General features: G+C 41.6%; 1 protein-coding gene across 2 annotated transcripts in view; it reads left to right on the forward strand.

Annotated features, from left to right (window-relative positions):
* CTTNBP2 (cortactin binding protein 2) overlaps positions 1-22,448 on the forward strand; it is a 164,451-nt gene that overhangs the window by 124,355 nt on the left and 17,648 nt on the right. For both annotated transcript variants that reach the window (XM_061165289.1, XM_061165290.1), the window contains 2 exons: positions 8,005-8,091; positions 8,174-8,273. In XM_061165289.1, coding sequence (XP_061021272.1) covers positions 8,005-8,091; positions 8,174-8,273 — 187 coding nt within the window. The remainder of the gene's footprint in view (positions 1-8,004; positions 8,092-8,173; positions 8,274-22,448) is intronic.

Raw genomic sequence — 22,448 nt, forward strand, 5'->3', positions numbered from 1 at the left:
CAGTCCATAGAGTGTCAAAGAGTCGGACGTGATTGAAGCAACTTAGCACGCATGCACGGGCTCAGTCACCTGGTTGTGTTCTACTCTTTGAGACCCTGTGGACTGAAGCCTGCCAGGCTTCTCTGTCCATGGGATTTTTTTCTAGGCAAGAATAGTGGAGTGAGTTGCCATTTCCTCCTGTAGGGGATCTTCCTTACCCAGGGATTGAACTCACATCTCCTGCATTGGCAGGTGGATTCTTTACAGCTGATCCACATGAGAAGCACAATATGTGTAAATGGGGTCAATAAAATGCATGTATTAAAGCCCTCATGCAGAAAACCAAATGGAGTGAAACCTTTAAATCAGACTTTTTTTATTTAAAAGATGTTAATTTTAAATACTGTTCTTTCGCAAAATAGTTCAATAATACAAGTGCATTTTAAGTCTCCATCCTTCAGTTAATAAGGAGGCATTTAACTTAATTGAGTTTGAATCACTAATAACTTATTGTAATAGTTGAATTTTTTATTATCTCAAACTTTTCTGTAAGCCAGTTTGCAACTTTTATTAGCTTATTAATAACTCCATAATTTAATAATTCAGTGACTGTGAATAACTATTATATTAGAAAAATACTTGAGTAGATCACTCTTATCTGATACCTGTTTTTAAATGTAGAACTCTGAATACACATGAACATGATTCTTGAGAATTACATTGACTGTCCACTTCAGTATGTGCCATGCTCTTCATCAAGAATCATCACTAAGAGGTTCTACTTACTCTTCATATATTCCCAAAATAAATTTGCTATAGTCCCATAGAAATGATGCTGTAAATGATGGTTATGTATCTTAACATGGCCCATAAAAGCTTATCAGCCCCTTTAGCACATGAGCAGGTTCAGCCTGATCTTTTTCAGGGCATGGAGGGACAATACTGGGTAAGGTCCAAGTGAAAGGTCTGGGGCAGGAAGAGTTCAGGAGTGCTAGAGGCCAAGTGACAAGGGGGGAATTATATCTAAGAGTTATATCTTTCGTCTTTTTAGATAGTTACTTACCCAAGTTACTACTTTTGTGCTCATGTGTAATGGCCTGTCTTTATTCAAAGTTAGTAACCAAGTCTGATCTTGGCTTTTATGGTTTCCATAAGCTCATTTGTTCATGCTGTTCATGGGGTTCTCAAGGCAAGAATGCTGGAGTGGTTTGCCATTCCCTTTTCCAGTGGACCATGTTTTGTCAGAACTCTCCACCATGACCTGTCCATCTTGGGTGGCCCTACAGAGCATGGCTCATAGTTTCATTGAGCTAGACAAGGCTGTGCTCCGTGTGGTCAGATTGGTTAGTTTTCTGTGATTATGGTTTTCAGTCTGTCTGCTCTCTGATGGATAGGGATAAGAGGCTTATGGAAGGTTCCTGATAGGAGAGACTGACTGAGGGGGAAACTGGGTCTTATTCTGATGGGCGGGGTTGTGTTCAGTAAATCTTTAATCCAATTTCCTGTTGATGGGCGGGGCTGTGTTCCCTCCCTGTCACTTGACCTAAGGCCAAACTATGGTGGAGGTAATGAAGATAACGGTGAGCTCCTTCAAAAGGTCCCCTGCATGCACTGCTGCACTCAGTGCCCCCGACCCTGCAGCAGGCCACCGCCGACCCACACCTCTGCTGGAGACGCCTGGACACTCACGGGCAAGTCTGGGTCAGTCTCCTGTGGGGTCACTGCCCCTTTCTCCTGGGTCCTGGTGCACAAGATTCTGTTTGTGCCCTTCAAGAGTCTATTCCCCAGTCCTGTGTAAGTTCTGGCGGCTCTATGATGGGGTTAATGGTGAGCTCCTCCATAAGGGCTTATGCCACACCCAGGGCCCCTGCGGCAGGCCGCTGCTGACCCTCACGTCCACAGGAGACACACCCGGCTCTGGCTCAGTCTCTGTGGGCTGGGCATGTGTTTTGTGTCCTTCCCAGGTCTGAGCAGCTCAGACAACCAGGTGCTTGGCAGATCCCCTCCCCAGTCCTGGCCGCTTGGTTTCCCGGGTGTGCCGCGAGAGCACCGTCTCAGGTGTGCCCTATGTCTCCTCTGGAGAGCTGATCTCAGGTTGCGACCCTCCTGGCGGATGTCAAGCATCCAGGATCTCAGGAAGACAGGTTAGCAGTTGGGAGCCTGCTCACAGTTTGGTGGAAGATGTCAATCTCTGGGGCTGAGATTATATCAGCCCCTTGCCTTCTGGCTCTGGCTGTCACAAGCCTGCCTCTCTACCTCCAGGTGGGGAGGGGCCGGTATGCAGCGAGCTAGCATGTATGCATATGAGAGTTGGACTATAAAGAAAACTGAGTGCCGAGGAATTGATGCCTCTGAACTGTGGTGTTGGAGAAGACTCTTGACAGTCCTTGGGCAGCAAGGAGATCCAACCAGTCCATTCTAAAGGAAATCAGTCCTGAATATTCATTGGAAGGACTGATGCTGAAGCTGAAACTCCCAATACTTTGTCCACCTGATGCAAAGAACTGACTCATTGGAAAAGACCCTGATGCTAGGAAAGATTGAAGGCGGGGGGTGAAGGGGACAACAGAGGATGAGATGGTTGGATGGCATCACTGACACGATGGACGTGAGTTTGAGTAGGCTCTGGGGTTGGTGATGAACAGGGAAGCCTGGCGTGCTGCAGTCCATGGGGTCACAAAGCGTCGGACACAACTGAGTGACTGAACTGAACTGAAGCTCATTTTTTGAAAGCATATAGTGTGGGTATCTCTCTGTATGTGAACTGTAATTTCTCTTGAATTCCTTTATTCTTTATACCTATTCTATAAAGAGATACCTCAGCAAATGCCTAAAAACACTAGCATGAAAAGACCCCCGGCTTTGGTTATGCCTGATGCTGGATGTTCCAGTATCGTTTGGGGGAATTTTACATGAGTAAGTTGACAGTAACTGTATTCTGTGTGGCTCTGAAGTCATATATAAATTAGTTCTTTAAAATTAAGTTTTCAGAGAGGTTGTAATGAAAGCCTTAGCTATAAAGCATGACCCTTTAACCTATAGCCATCCCAGTTTCATTAGCTCTGTAAAGACCTTTTATTTTTCGTTCTTTTTTGAGTTCAGCATCTCAGCACAGCTTGGCCTAAAAACTCTCAGGTAGTAGAAGGTTTTCCCTAGACAAGTGAAACTCTGACCAAACGTTGAAGTTTATTGCTTTAAAATAATGCCACAAGTCTGAAAACACATTGCAGGTGCCGCATTGACTATAACAGGACTGCAGCTCCTCTGGTAAACTCCATTCTGCAGAAAAACACTGTGGAAGGAAAAAAGATAAAGGGATAGATGGGCCTTTGTGGAGGTCATTGTCTCCATTTATCCAGAATTCATTTGCCTCACAAAGCACTAATTGACATGTGATGAGAGCTTCCTGAATAGGCTCTGAAGACACAAGAATAAAAGGGATTGGTACCAATTGTGATAACAAGCCCTCTGTCCCTTTGCTAATAAGCAGAAATGTCACACTGTAAGCATGCACTTAGAAGATAAATCTGGTGACTACAATTCACCTTTTAGAAGTTGAGTTTGATTTTGGGTTTCAAAAAACAGATCTCCTTTCAACACAGTTAAAATATTTACTACCCACTCCTTCCCCAATCTGTTTGCCTTCCTGTCTACCTATCTGTCTATCTTTAGAGCTGCCCTCTGCTGGAAGCATGGAGCATGTATATTTTTTAAACCTCAGGCCTTGCTATTGGGAGAAATAATATGGTAACTCTAAAACAGATAAATATGTTTTCTTGGCATAGCTTTGCATGTTTTCACCAGTTTCAATATAGCAAGAGGCTTCCATAGTCAATTTTTTTGTTCAGCTCTTAAATGGTAACCAACACAACTGTATCATTTGTTGAGCTAGAACAAAATATCATTCACAAAAAAATTGATAATACCTGAAATAAGTAGAAACCTACTAATAGGATGCTTGCATTAGAATGTCTGAATGATCTAAAAGTCTTTTACCTTGATTTACTTATTGAATTCACTTATTTATATTCTAGAAAGGATGTAAGACTGTGTGAACAGACATGCTTACTACTAGTGAATGGCCTTTCAGTAAAATTTTTCTGTCTTTCCTGAGAATCAACCATCTGAGAACAAATGATGTGCTGGAATTGAAGACAGCTTATCTGTGAAGTTGGGTCTCTTGCTGTTATATGACTTCAAAGTCAATCTTAAGAAAATGTAGGCAGTTTGACAGGATGGCTAAACTGTTTGCAAAAGTGAGACAAGATTAAATAGCGGTGTTAGTTGAAAATCTCAGTGGACTTCCCTGGTAGTTTAGCTGGTAAAGAATCTGCCTGCCGTGCAGGAGACCTGGGTTCGATCCTGGGTTGGGAAGATCCCCTGGAGGAGGGCATGACAACCCACTCCAGTATTCTTTCCAGGAGAATGCCCATGGACAAAGGAGCCTGGCAGACTACAATCCGTGGGGTCACAAAGAGTCAGACACAACTGAGCGACTAAGTGCAGCATGCAGCACAGACTATTCAGTAAACCTTGAAAATTTGTACCTGTTTCACTAGTGTGAAACCATCCATTCTTTGTGAGAGAATTTCTACCCAGTAATTCATGGCAATTTGGGATTAATTTGGATAGCTCAAGATTTCTGCTTTAAAATTGCACCTGGCAAGCAGCACCTAACACACAATTTCCCACTAAAGTATTTTTGAAAAGGGATAAAGCTTCATAGTAACAGAGAAAAATAGAACTGAGGTCTTCCTTGGCAAGAATCTAGAAAATTTTTTCACTAACTTTAGGAGCAAGAGATTGTCAGATTTTACTTATTTGTCAGATTTTACTTATTGGTGGCCTACCTGAGATGAGATAGGAAAACATTGTTATCTTTCTCTTATCCATCTTTACTAATGATTAAAAAAAAAAGCAAGATTTACAGCAGTTAGAAAATTGAGCATACATCCTTACTGCTTCTGCTTTTGGCAGCACCATGATACTCTCCACCCCGTCAGCACAGGTCCTTCCACAGCGTTCACAGGTGGGATCCTAGAAGTCCCTGAGCAGAGATCATGGGCTTTGGCGAGACTGCTGCCTCGGGAAGTATATTCTATCCGCACTCTCAGTGGGCTGGCTAACAGGAGCATCCTGCTTCCTGGGTCTGCAGTTCAGCTCATGCATTTGTCCACCAAGGGGAACAGCAGGACCTTAGTCCACTGCAGCCAGTGCTGGATCCTGGAGTTTAACTAGAAACTATAGACACCAGCCTGCCATCCATCTAGTGACCTAATTCAACTGGAAAATCAGTGGACAGTGAGTGAAATCAGTAATGGTCCACACATCCTGCTTTATTGCAGAATTCTTCCTGTCACTTCACAGTAGATAAATACCCATGACAACTTAACATTATACTGTGGAAGAATACTGCAGAAAAGAACAAAACCTTCCTGAAAACTCAGAAGAACACAGCTTAAAAATAACTTAAAAAAAAAAAAGAACAAAGAACTTTGGGAGATTCTGTTCGTTCTCTAGAGGATGCAAGGAGATAGATTGTGAAAGCAGGGCAAGAAAGCCATGGTAGAGGGCAGGATAAGATGAAAAGGAAGAGGGTTGGCAAGGAGATGGATGAGGCAAGGAGCTCATCACAGAACAACCGAAAATGCAATGGCCTCATTGAAACTGTACTTGAGATCATAAAGAGCAGAACAGAGGTGGTAAGTGAAAGTTCTATTCAGGGTTGTGAGTGGAGAAGAGAAGGACAGAGTTAGGGTAATAATGAAGGGACAGGTGTCCTCACAGAGCACAGTAAGGGAACTGAAGCCTTACAGGTGTTCCTTAGAACTAGAAGAGGAGAAATTAACAAAAGCATAATGGGAGAAAAATTTTCCAAGCTGAAAAAAGTTTGCACGTGTCCAAAGAATTTACCCTATTTCATTTAAAATTGGGAGAAAGAGACCGTAACTAGATAAATTTGGGCAATGGGCAACATTTTTTAGTGGCAAGAACAATCCATGTATCCCCAAGCTTCCCTGTAACATAGGTACAAACAAGAACAGACTATGCTATAATAATTCTTCTTTAATAAAAGCTTGCCCCTGAAGTCTTGTACCATAGCCTCACTACCTAGAAGCAGAACCTCATCTGAACTTTCTAGGATATTATCTGTCCTGTGTCTCTGAGGGAGGCCCTGTCCCGGTCTTGGTCCTGGTTGGTACCTCTACGTCCACTTGGTTTTCAGATCCCCAGTTCCACAGAAGACAGCCCAGGCCAGTCGCTGCTGAGGTCAGCCTCTCGTTTTAGGACCTGATGTTTGTCAGGCAGCTGCAGACACTGTCGTTTTCCTTCCAGGCACGCTAGTCTCTCTGTTGCTGCCCTACTCCCACTGTGAATCCAACCCTTCCCTTTTTTATTGAAGGCTTAGCCGTGGTGGAATAATTTTTAAAACAAGATGAAATCACTGGTGGCTACCAGGTAAACTGCCTAAAACTCAGTCCCCAGTGCAACATCCAGGGGCCCCTTTAGGAACACCTCCTTAGCCCATTGTCTGACACCTAGTGGTCAAGCCTGTTTTCCCTTCCCTTTCTAGGAGTTCGTCTAAACATGTCAGGGTCTCCTGGGAGGCCAAAGCTCAGGTCTTAAAGGCCCCGGGTAAGGAAGGGGTTCCCTTTTCCTTCCATGCTAAGGGCTTTCCCTCAAGCCTTCCTTTCATATCTCAGAATCTGCCTTTTCCTATAAGGAGTCAGGGGCATAGTCACTGTCTTCACAAAAGTCCACTCTGGTCACCCTCTAGGATGTGACCTTCCCTGTTATATAAAAGGGACAGACTGATCAGAGCACAGTAGAGCGACAACAGCACAAAGATACACATCCATGTCCTTACATCGTCCCACTGCAGATTAGAGAGAGAGAAGACCCTGTCGTGTCTAACACTTTTCTAAGTCTGGGTGGCTCAGTCCTCACATGAACTTCATCAACGGTGCTGGTTAGGTTGGTGCTTAACCGGTGCATGTCCTTTTCTGCCAAACATTTCTAGGAAGAAACCTCCCCAGCATGGGAGCACAGCACTGGATCATGGGGGTGTGGGAGGCTGATCTCCACCCCAATTTCACTCCAAACGTCACTGCCCTTGTCCTGCATAAAACATCATTCATTGACTTCCCATCCTAGCACCCACTACATCTCTACCTGTTCTTAGATGAGATATTTTTATACATGAGGATAAAGAGTTTTTAAAATCACTATAGGCTTCCAGGAAGGGGACTTTATTTTTTTTTACAAAGGAAAAGTGATCAGCTAGTCTCTACCTAGATTTCTGGAATTCAGTACTTCGAAGAGTGGGATCATATAGAGAGTTGATCCAAGCATTTTATCCTCATGAAAGATGTTTTTTATGTAAAAAGTCAACACAAAGGTATTCTCTGATATACAATAGGTGTAAAAAGATGGCACTCCTGTATGCTTCTTAAAAACCAAATACATGCATTATCAACTGTGCAGAGGAGAAAACTGGAAGGAAACATGAACCATATTATAGTGGTTGCTTTGGTGATTTTTATTCTGCTTCTTTATTTTTCTTTGTATTGTCCAGAATTTCCTGAAAAACAGTCACTGCTATTTTAACCTCTGAAAAGTAGGATAAGCATTGGGAAAATGTGAACTAAAGAGCATCTATAAAGGATAATAATTTTTTAAAAATTACAGAATATCTATAAGGGACAAAATACACTAGGAACTGTGTTCCCAGGTAGTATACTGAACCTCAGTGTAGAAAATGGAGGAAAGAAAGGAGTATACTTTTTCAAAAAAGGCCCTGTCTTGCTATAAACATGTAAATACTGTGTAAAATATAAAATACTACGTTTGTCAGTGTTCACATTAAAATGAAAGACCATATGCCCAGTGAATGAAGCCAATCCCTAAAAAAATACTTTTATTCTTTTGAAAGGCAGAAAACAATTTAGAAAGGATATTCTACACCATGTACCACTTTTTTTTCTTAGCATTTTTACCTAAGGTCTTCTCTTGGTTTATTGATAGGTCGAGCAATATCATAATGTCATTTTCCATGGCCCAGAAGGGAGTTTACAAGATTACATCGCCCATCAGCTTGCACTCTGCCTGAAGGTATGGGTTAACCACATACCCTCTCCTTTTCTTTGAAAATGTGAAAGAGTTCAGAACTAACCACACTCTTTTCTTATCACAGCACAGACAAATGGCTGCAGGATTCCCCTGTGAAATAGTGAGAGCCGAAGTGGATGCTGACTTCTCCAAGGAACAGCTAGTAGATCTGTTCATCAGTAGCGGTAAGACCATCTCAGCAAACTGAATTGTGATGACCAAAAGGCATGTTTTGTCAATTAAGCCATTGCAAGGAAAAAATGTTGTGCTTGGGGATAAATTTAAGTAGACTGTTCAATTATGCCGCAGCTATGGGATGAAAACTGGGAACCCTGGTGACACTTGTAAAAAGACGCTTATGTACGTGTCATTGCATCTGTTCTACATCTTACATTCTGTTTATAAATTATCTGTTTGAAGTGTAATATATAACTGGCATTGCTGCTGCTGCTAAGTCGCTTCAGTCGTGCCCGACTCTATGCAACCCCATAGACGGCAGCCCACCAGGCTCCCCCATCCCTGGGATTCTCCAGGCAAGAACACTGGAGTGGGTTGCCATTTCTTTCTCCAATGCAGCAAAGTGAAAAGTGAAAGTGAAGTCGCTCAGTCGTGTCCAACTCTTAGCGACCCCATGGACTGCAGCCTACCAGGCTCCTCCATCCATGGGATTTTCCAGGCAAGAGTACTGGAGTGGGGTGCCATTGCCTTCTCCCATAATTGGCACTGGAGGATACCAAAGGAGAGGGTGGGTTGTGGGAGCAGTTCACCTTAGTGAAACTATTGTGTCATTGGTGCAGTTTTGAATTAATTGCACAGTGGTAATAAGCGATCGATTTTTTAGTAAATTTTCTTATTCATAAGTTCTGTATAACAAAGCGCCCCTTATTGCTGCACCTGGGGTGCACTGCTTTCTCCACTTCATTCTTAGTATGCCATTGACCAGCACTTTGCTAAACATAAACCATGCATTAATTAACTCATTTGGACTTCCCCGGTGGCTCAGCAGGTAAACAATCCTCCTGCAATGTGACATGGGTTCGGTGCCTGGGTCTGGAAGATCCCCTGGAGTAGGAAACGACAACCTGCTCCAGTATTCTTGCCTGGAAAATTCCATGGACAGAAGAGCCTGATGGGCTACAGTCCAAAGGGTTGCAAAGAGGCAGACATGACTAAGTGACTGAACACACTCAGTCTCCGCAACAACCCTATGCAAGTTGGTTTTTTCCCCCCGCTCTGAGAGATTCTAGTTTAATCTGTCTGAAGTGTGGAATGGGCACTAACATTTAAAAAAAAAAACAACTTTTTTACTGGAGTCATAGTTGATTTACAATGTTGTGTTAGTTTCAGGAGTATAGCAAAGTGAATCTGTTATACGTGTACATGGATCCACCCTTTTCTTTTTGTAGTTATTTTTCCCATATAGGCTGTTAGAGAGTAGTTATTTACTTTTGGCTGTGCTGGGTCTTCATTGATGCACGCTGGCTGTAAATAGTTGCAGTGCGAGGGCTTCTCGTTGTGGTGGCTGCTCTTGTTGTAGCTCAGTCTCTAGGGGTCCCAGGCTTCAGTAGTGGTGGTGCACAGGCTTAGTTGCCTCATGGCACGTGGAATCTTTCCTGGCCAGAGATCAAACCCATGTCTCCTGCACTGGCAGCTGGACTCAATCACTGGACCACCAGGGAAGCCCCGTGAGTTGGTATTATTATCTCCATCTCAGAGGTGAGGAAACAGGCATAAAGAGCTTCAATAACTTGCCACAACTTCACAGTGGCAGAACTGTGATTAAACATATTAATTAATCCAGCATTTTCATGAATTCCCCATTTTAGGCTCCAGAGCTTAACACCCCCAGCCTCAGCACAGGCAGAGTTAATATAACCCTGTAAAGTAGAACATGACTAGTGAAACAGAGCTGAAATGGAACAGCCTCTGGTCTCTGTGGGCTCAAAACCTCAGAGAACCTGGGGATGGGGTGAAGGAGAGAGGTGGTTGTGAGCTGAGTTAGGATGCAATAAAGTGCAAATTCAGGTCTCTTCTTTAGGGGAAGGGGCGATTCTCATCTTTGGACCTGTGATCAAGGGAGATACCTTGTAGCTGGTGACCAGGTTGAGGAAGATGGAAATTACCAGGAGTTCCTAACCCAAGAAATACAATTAAGAGGCAGTTTAGAGACAGACTGAGGAGTCCACAGACATAGAAGCACATTTTGGGGATAGGAAAACTCTGCCAGAATCTGAATGTTGCTCTAGTACTCAGGCAACTTTTGCCAGAAAGTAGTGAGAGTAAGTGACAGAAAACTGTTTTCTCTGACGATACTAATAAAAGCTAATGTTTATTAAGCCTTGTCTCTGGTGAGTCCTATTTGGGGCTTCCCTGGTAGCTCAGACAGTAAAGAATCTGCCTGCAATGCAGGAGACCCAGATTCAATCCCTGGGTCAGGAAGATCCCCTGGAGAAGGGAATGGCAACCCACTCCAGTATTCTTGCCTGGAGCATTCCATGGATAGAGGAGCCTGGCAGGCTACAGTCCGTGGGGTCACATAGAGTCAAAGACAACTGAGTGACTAACACACTTAAGCCCTATCCTAACCTCCCTGGTTTATAAACACTTGAGACAAGAGGTTAAGTGCCGGCCCATGGATGCCACAGCGAGGACACAGCAGTGCAGACTTAAACCAAGCAGTCAGAATCCTGAACCTGCCCTGAATACTGCCTGCTGCTGCTCCTCAAAAACTCATCTGTGCCCCCCATTTTCCCCCCTTAGTTTTATAGCAACCCCCCCCCCCTACACTTTTTCAATATTCAGTCTTTCTTCATTTCAGAGTAAGAAGTTAAAACATTGTGTGTCTCATCCTATCAGGGTAAACAGCAATTAGACTGAACTCTGCTCTAAGCTTAGCTAAAAAAAAAAAAAAAAAAAAGTTGAAAACAGTGAGAGTTAGGTCAAGAAGGATGCTAAGATGACCAGCTCAGCATTTCTAAATCTTTGAGGAGCACCTTCCTAAAAATAACTCTTCTTCCTAATTTCCCAATTTGGTGAGTCTCTTGGCCCCCCACACTTGGAACTCAGGTCACGTTGGCAGACCTGAAAACCTAAATGCCCACAAGTGCCGTAAAGCTACATAAAGGGGTGAAGCAGGCTGGTGGGGGCAGGAGGGAGGGAAGCCTGTCTCTGTCTCCATGAGAACAGCAGCTCTCAGCTCTAAGCGGCTGAGTGGAGATGCAATTTCATGGGTATTGTGACTTGCAGGAAGAAGCAAGAAATACAAGTTTTTATGTGAAAATTTGGGAGTTTGTTTTTCAGTGTTTTCAACTACCTTAATTTTTAAAGCTGTGTTAAAACCATCTAGAACCCCCCAGGTCCTCTGATTCACAGAGCACTCACTCCTGTCCATGGTCACGTCCTGCCAAGCGGGCCCCAGTGTGCCTTTTTCATCCATCCCCGTTGGTACCTTCCTACTTCATGCCTCCCTTTACTCTGTCTTGTCTACTTGCCTGTAAGTGGCTGCTCTGCCTATCTCTTCTCCTCCCTAAACATCCTCCACAGATCACCAGACCCCTGACCAGAAGCTCTTTGTAATTCCTGTCCATTCTTCCATCACCCACTGAACGAAGTCAGTGCCACTCAGTCTTCTATTCTAGGACACTGTTCCCCTTAATTTGTTTGACCTTTTTTAATTTTTTGAGATATAACAGTAAGTGCAAGGTATACAGTTTGTTGACTTGATACCCATATATTACAAAATGATTACCACTGTATCATTAGCTAGAATTTCCATCACCTCATATAATTACCATTTCTTCTTTGCAGTGAGAACATTTACTGTTTACTCTCTCAGCAACTTTCAAGTATATAATGAATACAGCATTAACCCCTCAAACTTATTCCTCTTATAACTGAAAGTTCATATCCTTTGACTGGTATCTCATTTCCCTCACCCTCCAGACTTTGACAATCTCCATTCTACTCTGCTTCATCAGTTTGGCATTTTTAGATTCCACATACAAGTGATGTCATGCAGTATTTGTTTTTCTGTGATTTACCTCCCCTAACATAACACCCTCAAGGTCCATCCATGTTGTCGCAGACAGCAGACTTACTTTCTTTCTCATGGCTGAATCATATCCTAGTGTATATATATGCCACATTTTTGTTATTCATTCAGCTCTTGATGGATGGTTAGACTGTTTCCATATTTTGTCCTCTTGTGAATAATACTGTGATGGACACAGGTGTGCAGATATCGCTTCAAGAGCCTGATTTCATTCCCTTGGGAGATATCCCCAGAAGTGATATTGATGAATCATATGCTACTTCTGTTTTTTAGTTTTTTGAGACCCTCCATACTGTTTTCCATAGTGGCTGCACCAATTTATATTCCCACCAACAGTGCCCAAGGGTTCCTTTTTCTATACATCGTTACCATTTGTTAACTCTGTTCAGTGATAGCCCTTCTAACAGTTGTTAAGTGATATCTCATTGTGCTTTTGATTGATGTGGATTGGTGCATTTCCCAGATGGTTAGTGATGCTGAGCCTGTTTTCATGTACCTGTTGGCCATTTGTACATCTTCTTTGGAATATCTCTTTTAAAAAATAGATCTCTAAGCTCCAGCAGAATATAGTATTTTTTCCTCACATGTCCTTTGCTTTTCTACTCTCCACATCTTTGTTTATTCTGCAGCATTCATCTAGAATTACTCTGAAATTTCATCTAGAATAAGCACACAAACTTTCATTCCCCCCTGCCCCCTACACACACACATACCATGACTACCGCATGGCTGGTGCCCAGTAAAGTACTGTGTTGTATGTGACTAGTTAAAATAAGACATGGCAGCCCCTGTTTTAAATACTCTGAGGACACCCCCAATAAAGGCTTGTCTGATCTCTCCAGATATGACAACTACCTCTGATGAAGAGCCATAAGCTTTGTTTACCTCTGTGTCCTACCCAATTATAGTTCAAGGCAGTGAGGCTTATTTGGGCTTTTATGTTCACCCACACACACAGTATGAGCTCCTTGAAGGCTAGTAATGTAGCGTTTTCTTCTATTTCATTTTGTACACTGATTGCCAATAATTACTTGTTGAGTGAGTGGCTAAATCTCCTGATATAAGAAATAGGCAAAGAAAAATGGAATGTTAATCATACTTAGTTGTCAGCAAGTAGAAGAATTTGCTTACAGTGGAGCTAGAAAGAAAAAAGAGAAAATAGGAGTTGTTGAGGCAGTACTTGATGACAGGGCATAAAAACAGAATGAATTGAATTTCAAAAAGGTTTTCAAATGATAGACTGAGTCCAAAAAAATCTACTCTCTTATATAGGAAACAGTATAACATCTCCGAGTATTAAAGGATTTTTATTCTGTATTTGGCTCAATAATTTACAAGTATCAAATATCCTTTTTCTTTTTTTTTCTAATAGCACAAATAAGACACAAACACAAGACTTTTACCTGCTAAGACCTTGAATGCAGTTACCCAAGTTAGCAAGCAGAGCATATTGTAGGTTCCTCATTTGCCTGCTTCCCCACATCTAGTCAGTCCTCATTCCTTTTGCATCTGCTTCCTATATCTCATCTCCATCTCCTTCTCTCCAGTCCCCCTGCCACCTGTCATCTCTTGTTCAAGGGACTGTGGCCCTAACCCTCCTTGTTCTGCTCTCACTCCTCTCAGAAGCCCTCTGCAGGCTTCCAGAGGGCTCACCCTGAAATACAAAGCTGCTCCTGACAATTTCCTGCTATTATACTCTAGTGTCACCAGAATAGACACTGAAGGTCTCTGCACGTCATATCAGGAACATTCCAGTCTGGCTTCAGATCTTTCCCTCGCTGCTGTCCATCCTCAGCTTCTAAAACTCCATCCATTGTCACCATCATTTTCACGGCAGTAGGACTCACTGTTCTTGACAGGTGGCCAATGAAGAGATCATGGAGAAGGTACACTTTGAGTAGATGGGGACACCAGAAACTTCTGAGGCAGTACCAGGGAATCGCAAGTGAGCCAGAGGGAAGGATCTATGGATATTGTGGTGTCACTGTGTGTAGTGCAGAAAGCCCGCAGCAGGGAATTTTCTTCTGTGGTGAAAGAAAGGGTGATGGAAAAGGATAGAGTAGAGAAGGCAGAGATCTGGGTCAGAGAAAAGGAGCTTCAAGGCTATTCTACTTAAGCTTTTAGAATAATAATGGGACAGAAAATATCTATCCCCTAGTCTCCCTTTTTTTAACCAAGAAAGTTGAATTGATTGAGTAACATGACTGCCGTATGGGGAATGTGCTGATTCATAAGGTGTTCTAAACTTATTCTGATTTTTAACCTTATTTTCTCAAAAAAAAAAAAAAAAGGTTTAAACTACATAGATTTAGCTGGGGGTAAGAATGTTGAGCTTTCCTCTTCCAATGGGCATAGCACATACATTTCCATCTATGTTCCTGTCTATGACTCTGTAGAAGAAAGCCAGTGAAAAGAGACAGAGAATGAATAAGTGTATGAGCAACAAAATACAAGAAGGAAGAGTAGCAGATTTTTTAAAATAATTAGCTTTAAATTATTAGTTTTAAGAATCTAAAACTTATGTGGATTCTGAAATGGTGCCAGTGAAGAAGGGAATGTAGAACAGAAGATCAGTTCAAGAAGAATGACATAGCACTTATACCTGCAATGGATATTTTGTTCATTTTAAAATAACATCTTCCTTCTCGTATTGGCTCTTGTAAGAAACTGTCACATCACATGGCTCAGTTATTTGGTAAGGAGGGTGTGAATGTGTATTAGAATTGGGTCAAATTTCTCCTCAGTATAAGGCATTGAGTTAGGTTAGCAAGACAGATACTTTTTTAAATTACATGTGACAGTAGTAGAAAGAAAAAAAAATTAAACACTCAATTGGTATTTTAAAACAATGCTTAGAATTCCTGAGAAAACTTTCTACTTCCAAAGAAATAAAGATGGAATTACTTTAATAATATCATATGTAATTGAAGTCTACATAAATGAGATTTCCTCCTTGGACCCTGCATTGCTAGAGGCTCTTTGCAGACCTGTCCCTTGCTTCTCATCTGGACTCAGAGCATCATCCCCACAAAGACTTGTTTTAAATGGACACTGTAAAGATGGGCCACATGCATCCCCAAAGAGGAGAGTATGGACTTGGCCTCACCTTAGACATGAAGTAATTTGGGTTTAACTATAAATGTGATATGTTATTTTTAAACCAATGAGTCTTGCTCTAGAACTTACCTATCCAGAACTTTGAATACAAGGGTATGTAAAACTGAACTATAGCCCTGAGCCTAGCCAAGGAGATACCTGATTAAGATTATTGATCTCTGGGGAGAAGCAGAGATGATACACCTATAAAGTTAGAAGAAAAAAGGACAAAAAGAGATTAGTTTCAGAAATGGAGTTGGACAAAGGGAATTTATTTATTTTTATGGAAACACTTCTAAATATTTTTTTTAATTTCTTTTTTTTTCCATTTATTTTTATTAGTTAGAGGCTAATTACTTTACAATATTGTAGTGGTTTTTGTCATACATTGACATGAATCAGCCATGGATTTACATATATGCCCCATCCCAATCCCCCCTCTCACCTCCCTCTCCACCAGATTCCTCTGGGCCTTCCCAGTGCACCAGGCCCGAGCACTTGTCTCACGTATCCAGCCTGGGCTGGTAATCTGTTTCACCCTAGATAATATATGTGTTTTGATGCTGTTCTCTCGAAACATCCCACCCTCTCCTTCTCCCACAGAGTCCAAAAGTCTGTTCTGTACATCTGTGTCTCTTTTTCTGTTTTGCACATAGAGTTATCATTACCATCTTACTAAATTCCATATATATGCATTAGTATACTGTATTGGTCATTATATTTCTGGCTTACTTCACTCTGTATAATGGGCTCCAGTTTCATCCATCTCATTAGAACTGATTCAAATGAATTCTTTTTAATGGCTGAGTAATATTCCATGGTGTATATTTACCACAGCTTCCTTATCCATTCGTCTGCTGATGGGCATCTAGGTTGCTTCCATGTCCTAGCTATTATAAACAGTGCTGTGATGAACATTGGGGTGCACGTGTCTCTTTCAGATCTGGTTTCCTCGGTGTGTGTGCCCAGAAGTGGGATTGCTGGGTCATATGGCAGTTCTATTTCCAGTTTTTTAAGAAATCTCCACACTGTTTTCCATAGTGGCTGTACTAGTTTGCATTCCCACCAACAGTGTAAGAGGGTTCCCTTTTCTCCACACCCTCTCCAGCATTTATTGCTTGCAGACTTTTGGATAGCAGCCATCCTGACTGGCGTGTAATGGTACCTCGTTGTGGTCTTGATTTGCATTTCTCTGATAATGAGTGATATTGAGCATCTTTTCATGTGTTTGTTAGCCATCTGTATGTCCTCTTTGGAGAAATGTCTGTTTAGTTCTTTGGCCCATTTTTTGATTGGGTCATTTATTTTTCTGGAATTGAGCAGCAGGAGCTGCTTGTATATTTTTGAGATTAATCCTTTGTCTGTTGCTTCATTTGCTATTATTTTCTCCCAATCTGAGGGCTGTCTTTTCACCTTGCTTATAGTTTCCTTTGTTGTGCAAAAGCTTTTAAGTTTCATTAGGTCCCATTTGTTTATTTTTGCTTTTATTTCTAATATTCTGGGAGGTGGGTCATAGAGGATCCTGCTGTGATTTATGTCAGAGAGTGTTTTGCCTATGTTCTCCTCTAGGAGTTTTATAGTTTCTGGTCTTACATTTAGATCTTTAATCCACTTTGAGTTTATTTTTGTGTATGGTGTTAGAAAGTGTTCTAGTTTCATTATTTTACAAGTGGTTGACCAGTTTTCCCAGCACCACTTGTTAAAGAGGTTTTCTTTTTTCCATTGTATATTCTTGCCTCCTTTGTCAAAGATAAGGTGTCCATAGGTTCGTGGATTTATCTCTGGGCTTTCTATTCTGTTCCATTGATCTATATTTCTGTCTTTGTGCCAGTACCATACTGTCTTGATGACTGTGGCATTGTAGTATAGTCTGAAGTCAGGCAGGTTGATTCCTCCAGTTCCATTCTTCTTTCTCAAGATTACTTTGGCTATTCGAGGTTTTTTGTATTTCCATACAAATTGTGAAATTATGTGTTCTAGTTCTGTGAAAAATACCGTTGGTAGCTTGATAGGGATTGCATTGAATCTATAGATTGCTTTAGGTAGTATAGCCATTTTGACAATATTGATTCTTCCAATCCATGAACACGGTATATTTCTCCATCTGTTTGTGTCCTCTTTGATTTCTTTCATCAGTGTTTTATAGTTTTCTATGTATAGGTCTTTTGTTTCCTTAGGTAGATATACTCCTAAGTATTTTATTCTTTTCATTGCAATGGTGAATGGTATTGTTTCCTTAATTTCTCTTTCTGTTTTCTCATTGTTAGTGTATAGGAATGCAAGGGATTTCTGTGTGTTGATTTTATATCCTGCAACTTTACTATATTCGTTGATTAGCTCTAGTAATTTTCTGGTAGAGTCTTTAGGGTTTTCTATGTAGAGGATCATGTCATCTGCAAACAGCAAGAGTTTCACTTCTTCTTTTCCTATCTGGATTCCTTTTACTTCTTTTTCTGCTCTGATTGCTGTGGCCAACACTTCCAACACTATGTTGAATAGTAGTGGTGAGAGTGAGCACCCTTGTCTTGTTCCTGATTTCAGGGGAAATGCTTTCAATTTTTCACCATTGACGGTAGTGCTTGCTGTGGGTTTGTCATATATAGCTTTTATTATGTTGAGGTATGTTCCTTCTATTCCTGCTTTCTGGAGAGTTTTAATCATGAATGGGTGTTGAATTTTGTCAAAGGCTTTTTCTGCATCTATTGAGATAATCATATGGTTTTTCTCTTTCAATTTGTTAATGTGGTGTATTACATTGATTGATTTGCAGATATTAAAGAATCCTTGCATTCCTGGGATAAAGCCCACTTGGTCATGATGTATGATTTTTTTAATATGTTGTTGGATTCTGTTTGCTAGAATTTTGTTAAGGATTTTTGCATCTATGTTCATCAGTGATATTGGCCTGCAGTTTTCTTTTTTTGTGGCATCTTTGTCTGGTTTTGGAATTAGGGTGATGGTAGCCTCATAGAATGAGTTTGGAGGTTTACCTTCTTCTGCAATTTTCTGGAAGAGTTTGAGTAAGATAGGTGTTAGCTCTTCTCTCAATTTTTGGTATAATTCAGCTGTGAAGCCATCTGGCTCTGGGCTTTTGTTTCCTGGAAGATTTCTGATTACAGTTTTGATTTCCTTGTTTGTGATGGGTCTGTTAAGATCTTCTATTTCTTCCTGGTTCAGTTTTGGAAAGTTATACTTTTCTAAGAATTTGTCCATTTCATCCAAGTTGTCCATTTTATTGGCATAGAGCTGCTGGTAGTAGTCTCTTATAATCCTTTGTATTTCAGTGTTGTCTGTTGTGATCTCTCCATTTTCATTTCTAATTTTGTTAATTTGGTTCTTCTCCTGATAAAGGGAATTTAAATGGTCAACTTTCCCACAACAGGCCAGAAGAAATCTCCAGATATAACATGGCATGAATAGCCATCTAAAACCCTGATCAAAGGCTGAACAATCCTTCAATCCCAAAGGTGTGATGAGTTTTTGCTTCTGTGGTTGGTTAATATTATAGAAATGAATCCATGTTAAATAATTTGAACTAGACATGCTATTTCACAACTAAAGTGAAATTTACATTTGGATGAACTTGTTTTAGGATGTTGAACTTAAGTGGTCAGATGGAGAAGTAGGAAAAATTGAACATATGCAGTCTTCAGTGTTGAAGACAAAGCTTTTCACCAAAAAACAACCCAGTCTATTTGACCTGGGATCGATACCTTAGGGGAGACCGCTATCAACAAAATTGAGGTGGAAACCCAACCCAACTGTTACGAACAGCACCCCGTGTATCTTTTGTCTAGGGCACAAGCTGTTCATTAAATGTGGGATTAATTGAGTCACTATAAATACAATCCTTGCTTATGGACCCAGGAGAATGAGTTGGCATCTTTTTCCAGATCTCCTACAATCCTATAAACTCATTTATCTCCAGCCTGAATCCTTCCTTGCTGCCTCCCTCCCTCTGGTCCAGCCCTTGCTGGACATCTCAGGAGAGATGCCTCACTCATCACACACTCAGGGTGGAAACATAGCCCATCATCACCTGTCCTGCCTCAGGTGTGCTCCCGCTCATGTGCTGTCTGCCTTCATTCACTGCATGGCTGCTCCTCTGGTGGGAACTTCTGAGTTGCCTCTGATACTCCCTCCCTGCCCCTCTCTCAAGATAGTCAACCACTGAGCTTTGTTATTGTCCAGTCACTGTCGTGTCCAACTGTCTGCAACCGCATAACTGCAGGGTGCCAGGCTTCCTGTCCTTCACTGTCTCCCAGGATTTGCTCAAACCCATGTCCATTGAGTTGGTGATGTCATCCAACCATCTCATCCTGTCACCCCCTTCTCCTCCTGCCCTCAGTCTTTCCCAGCATCAGGGTCTTTTCCACTGAGCTTTGCTGACTCATCTCAGAATACCCTTTTGTTCTGAGCCTTGGCCTTGGAGGAGGCTCCCATTACCCCCTGTCCTCACCTGAGCAGTAAAAGCCTGTAGATATGTTCTCTTGTTTCTTTATTCTCCCATCAATTCTACTCACCAGAGCAAGATCTCAGAGGAGGAGCCAAATCGTGTTTCTGCCTGCCCTTAAAGACTTCCAGTGATTCCCAGAGCTGGTAGTTTCTCCCTTTCAGCATGACATCCCGGGCCTCCCACTTTTCATTTGTGGCTGGGTTCTGAGACTTCATATCAACCAGTTTCATGCAGGCTTGCACATAAAACGCCAGTGCCCCAGGCCCAGCAATGACCGACTGCATCACGGCCTCTGGGGATGGATCCCAGGTGACCACAGAGTGTGGCGCAGAGTGAGGATGCTGCCTGCCACCCTGCTGCCCACAGGTGGGGCTCCTGGATTCTACCCCACGGATGTGGCTTTGCCCCCGAGCTCTCAGTCCATCCTGACTGGAGGCCTGGGTCAGCTTTGAGCTCACCTTCATGCCATTCTTGAAACTACTCTAACCATAGTTTGAGGTTCCAGTCCCTTCAAGGACTGAGCCCTGCCTGGAGTCCATTCTTCCACCTATGCCATTTCTTAAACCTAGAAACCCTTCTTCCCATCTGTCAAGATGCCATTCTTCATAATGGGTAGAGTTTAAAATGCCACATTCCCCCAGTTAGAATCAGTTACCTCCAGCATGCTAGTGCTTAGCACAGTACACAGGGCAAGGGGGCCATGGAAGACATTGTAGAGATGCAATTACGTGTTCCTATAGGCACATTCTAGCTAGATGCACAGCTTCAAGGCTATTAGAACTAGCCAAACACTTCCCTAATGGCTCAGTAGTAAAGAATCTGCCTGCCAGCACAGGAAATGTGGGTTTGATCCCTGTGTCGGGAAGATCCCCTGGAGGAGGGCATGACAGCCCATTCCAGTATTCTTGCTTGGAGAACCCCATGGATAGAGGAGCCTGATGGGATATAGTCCACAGGGTCACAAAAGAGTTGGGCATGACTAAGAAACTAAATAACAACAAATTACATGTTCCTGAAGACACATTCTAGCTGTATGTAGGAGCTTCAAGGCCACTAGAACTAGCTGTACACCTAATCCAGATCAAGGAAAAACTGGAGACCTTCAGTCCTTAATTACAGAAAAGCAGATACATAAACCATTCAATCTGTCTTTTTTTTTTTTTTTTAATCACTGGGTATAAAAGATTTGTTAGCTTATCATTATTGTTTTTAAAAACAACATAGTGTACTTAGTCGCTCAGTTGTGGCCGACTCTTGGCGACCCCCTGCCAGGTTTCTCTGTTCATGGAATGCCCCTGTGCAAGAATACTTGAGTAGGTTGCCATGCCCTCCTCCAGGGGATCTTCCTGACCCAGGAGTCGAACTGGGATCTCCTGAATTGCAGGTGGATTCTTTACCAGCTTAGCTGGTAAAGCCATCATACTTCCATAATAAATATAGTTCCGAAATAATATTTGACCCTGAGAAGCACAAATGTGTTAGCACTCTTTACTGAATAGCCGTGTTGAAGGGGATGTGGCACATGCCAAATGCTAGTGTACCCACCCCCACAGAAACAACTTGATGGAGAGACAGCTGGTTTTGTTTCTGGTCTTTTAGTTTTTAAAGCTTTGTAGCATCCAGAAAAGTTATTTCAGTCTCAGAAAAGATTAATTTACAGTGTTCAAGGAGTTCTCTTGAAAGTGACAATGCATTTGTGTCTATAGTAACATGGAGGCGGAATGGGTATAATGCACTATCATAAGTGTTTGCAGAAAGTGGAATTACTTGACAAAATCACTGCTGAGTATTCTAAATTGATCTTTTCTCAAGGTTAATTTAGCTAAGACTAGGGCATCTTAGAATCTTCTAAAATATTAAAAGGTGATATAAATTTTTTATTCATTGCTATCTAGCTAGTATTATAGATGTATTTCAACTACAGTATTAACAACATTTGAGTGCTTAGCAGGTGCCCAGGCAGTCTTTCAGTTACACTTTATCTACCGATTTGTCTAATACATATAATAATAATCCTCCATTTATGCAGCTCACACCCCCTGTCTTTAGTGTGAGGACCCCTAAAATAAGAATCACAAGACCCAGATTGTGGTCCTTCCTTATCACTGTTTCTGAAGCCTTGGTCAAATCTCCTTAACATCTCTGAGATCTATGAAATGAAAGGAGGGATCTGCTTGTCTCTGAGGTCCTGTCTCCATAATTTTATGAACATTTTACATATGTGTAATTTAAAGGATTAAATTTAATTTATCAAAATAAATTTAAAGGATTCAATCCTCACTGGAGGATTTTTGACCCTTTGTATTCTGAAATTTCCATCTATAAAATACATACTACCTATTTTTATAGATCAGTGAATAATTTAAAATAAAATGATAATTTAACCACTGACCAGGTCACAAAATAGAACATCCCTAGCTTCCAGAATGGGCCCACTTGCCCCACCCTTGTTCACAAACCCTTCCTTCTGGAGGTAGCCACTAGTCTTGCTTTTGTAATCATTTCTTTGCTTTTTAAAAACAGTTTTACTATCTATGAATTCCTAAAGTGTATGTGTCATGTTGCCCGTTTGAACTCTAAATGATAGTGTCATATTGTTTGTATCCTTGTGTGATATGTTTCTTAATATACCGTTTGTGACAGTCTTCCATGTGGCTGCTTGTAGATACAATTTGTTCATTTTCAAATCCATTGTACGAACATACTTTCTATTCTGTTGTTGGTGGACATTTGGGTTGATTCTGTTTGGGATCTGTT

The sequence above is a fragment of the Dama dama genome, chromosome 18, assembly GCF_033118175.1.
Source record: "Dama dama isolate Ldn47 chromosome 18, ASM3311817v1, whole genome shotgun sequence".
NCBI classification, from domain to species: domain Eukaryota; kingdom Metazoa; phylum Chordata; class Mammalia; order Artiodactyla; family Cervidae; genus Dama; species Dama dama.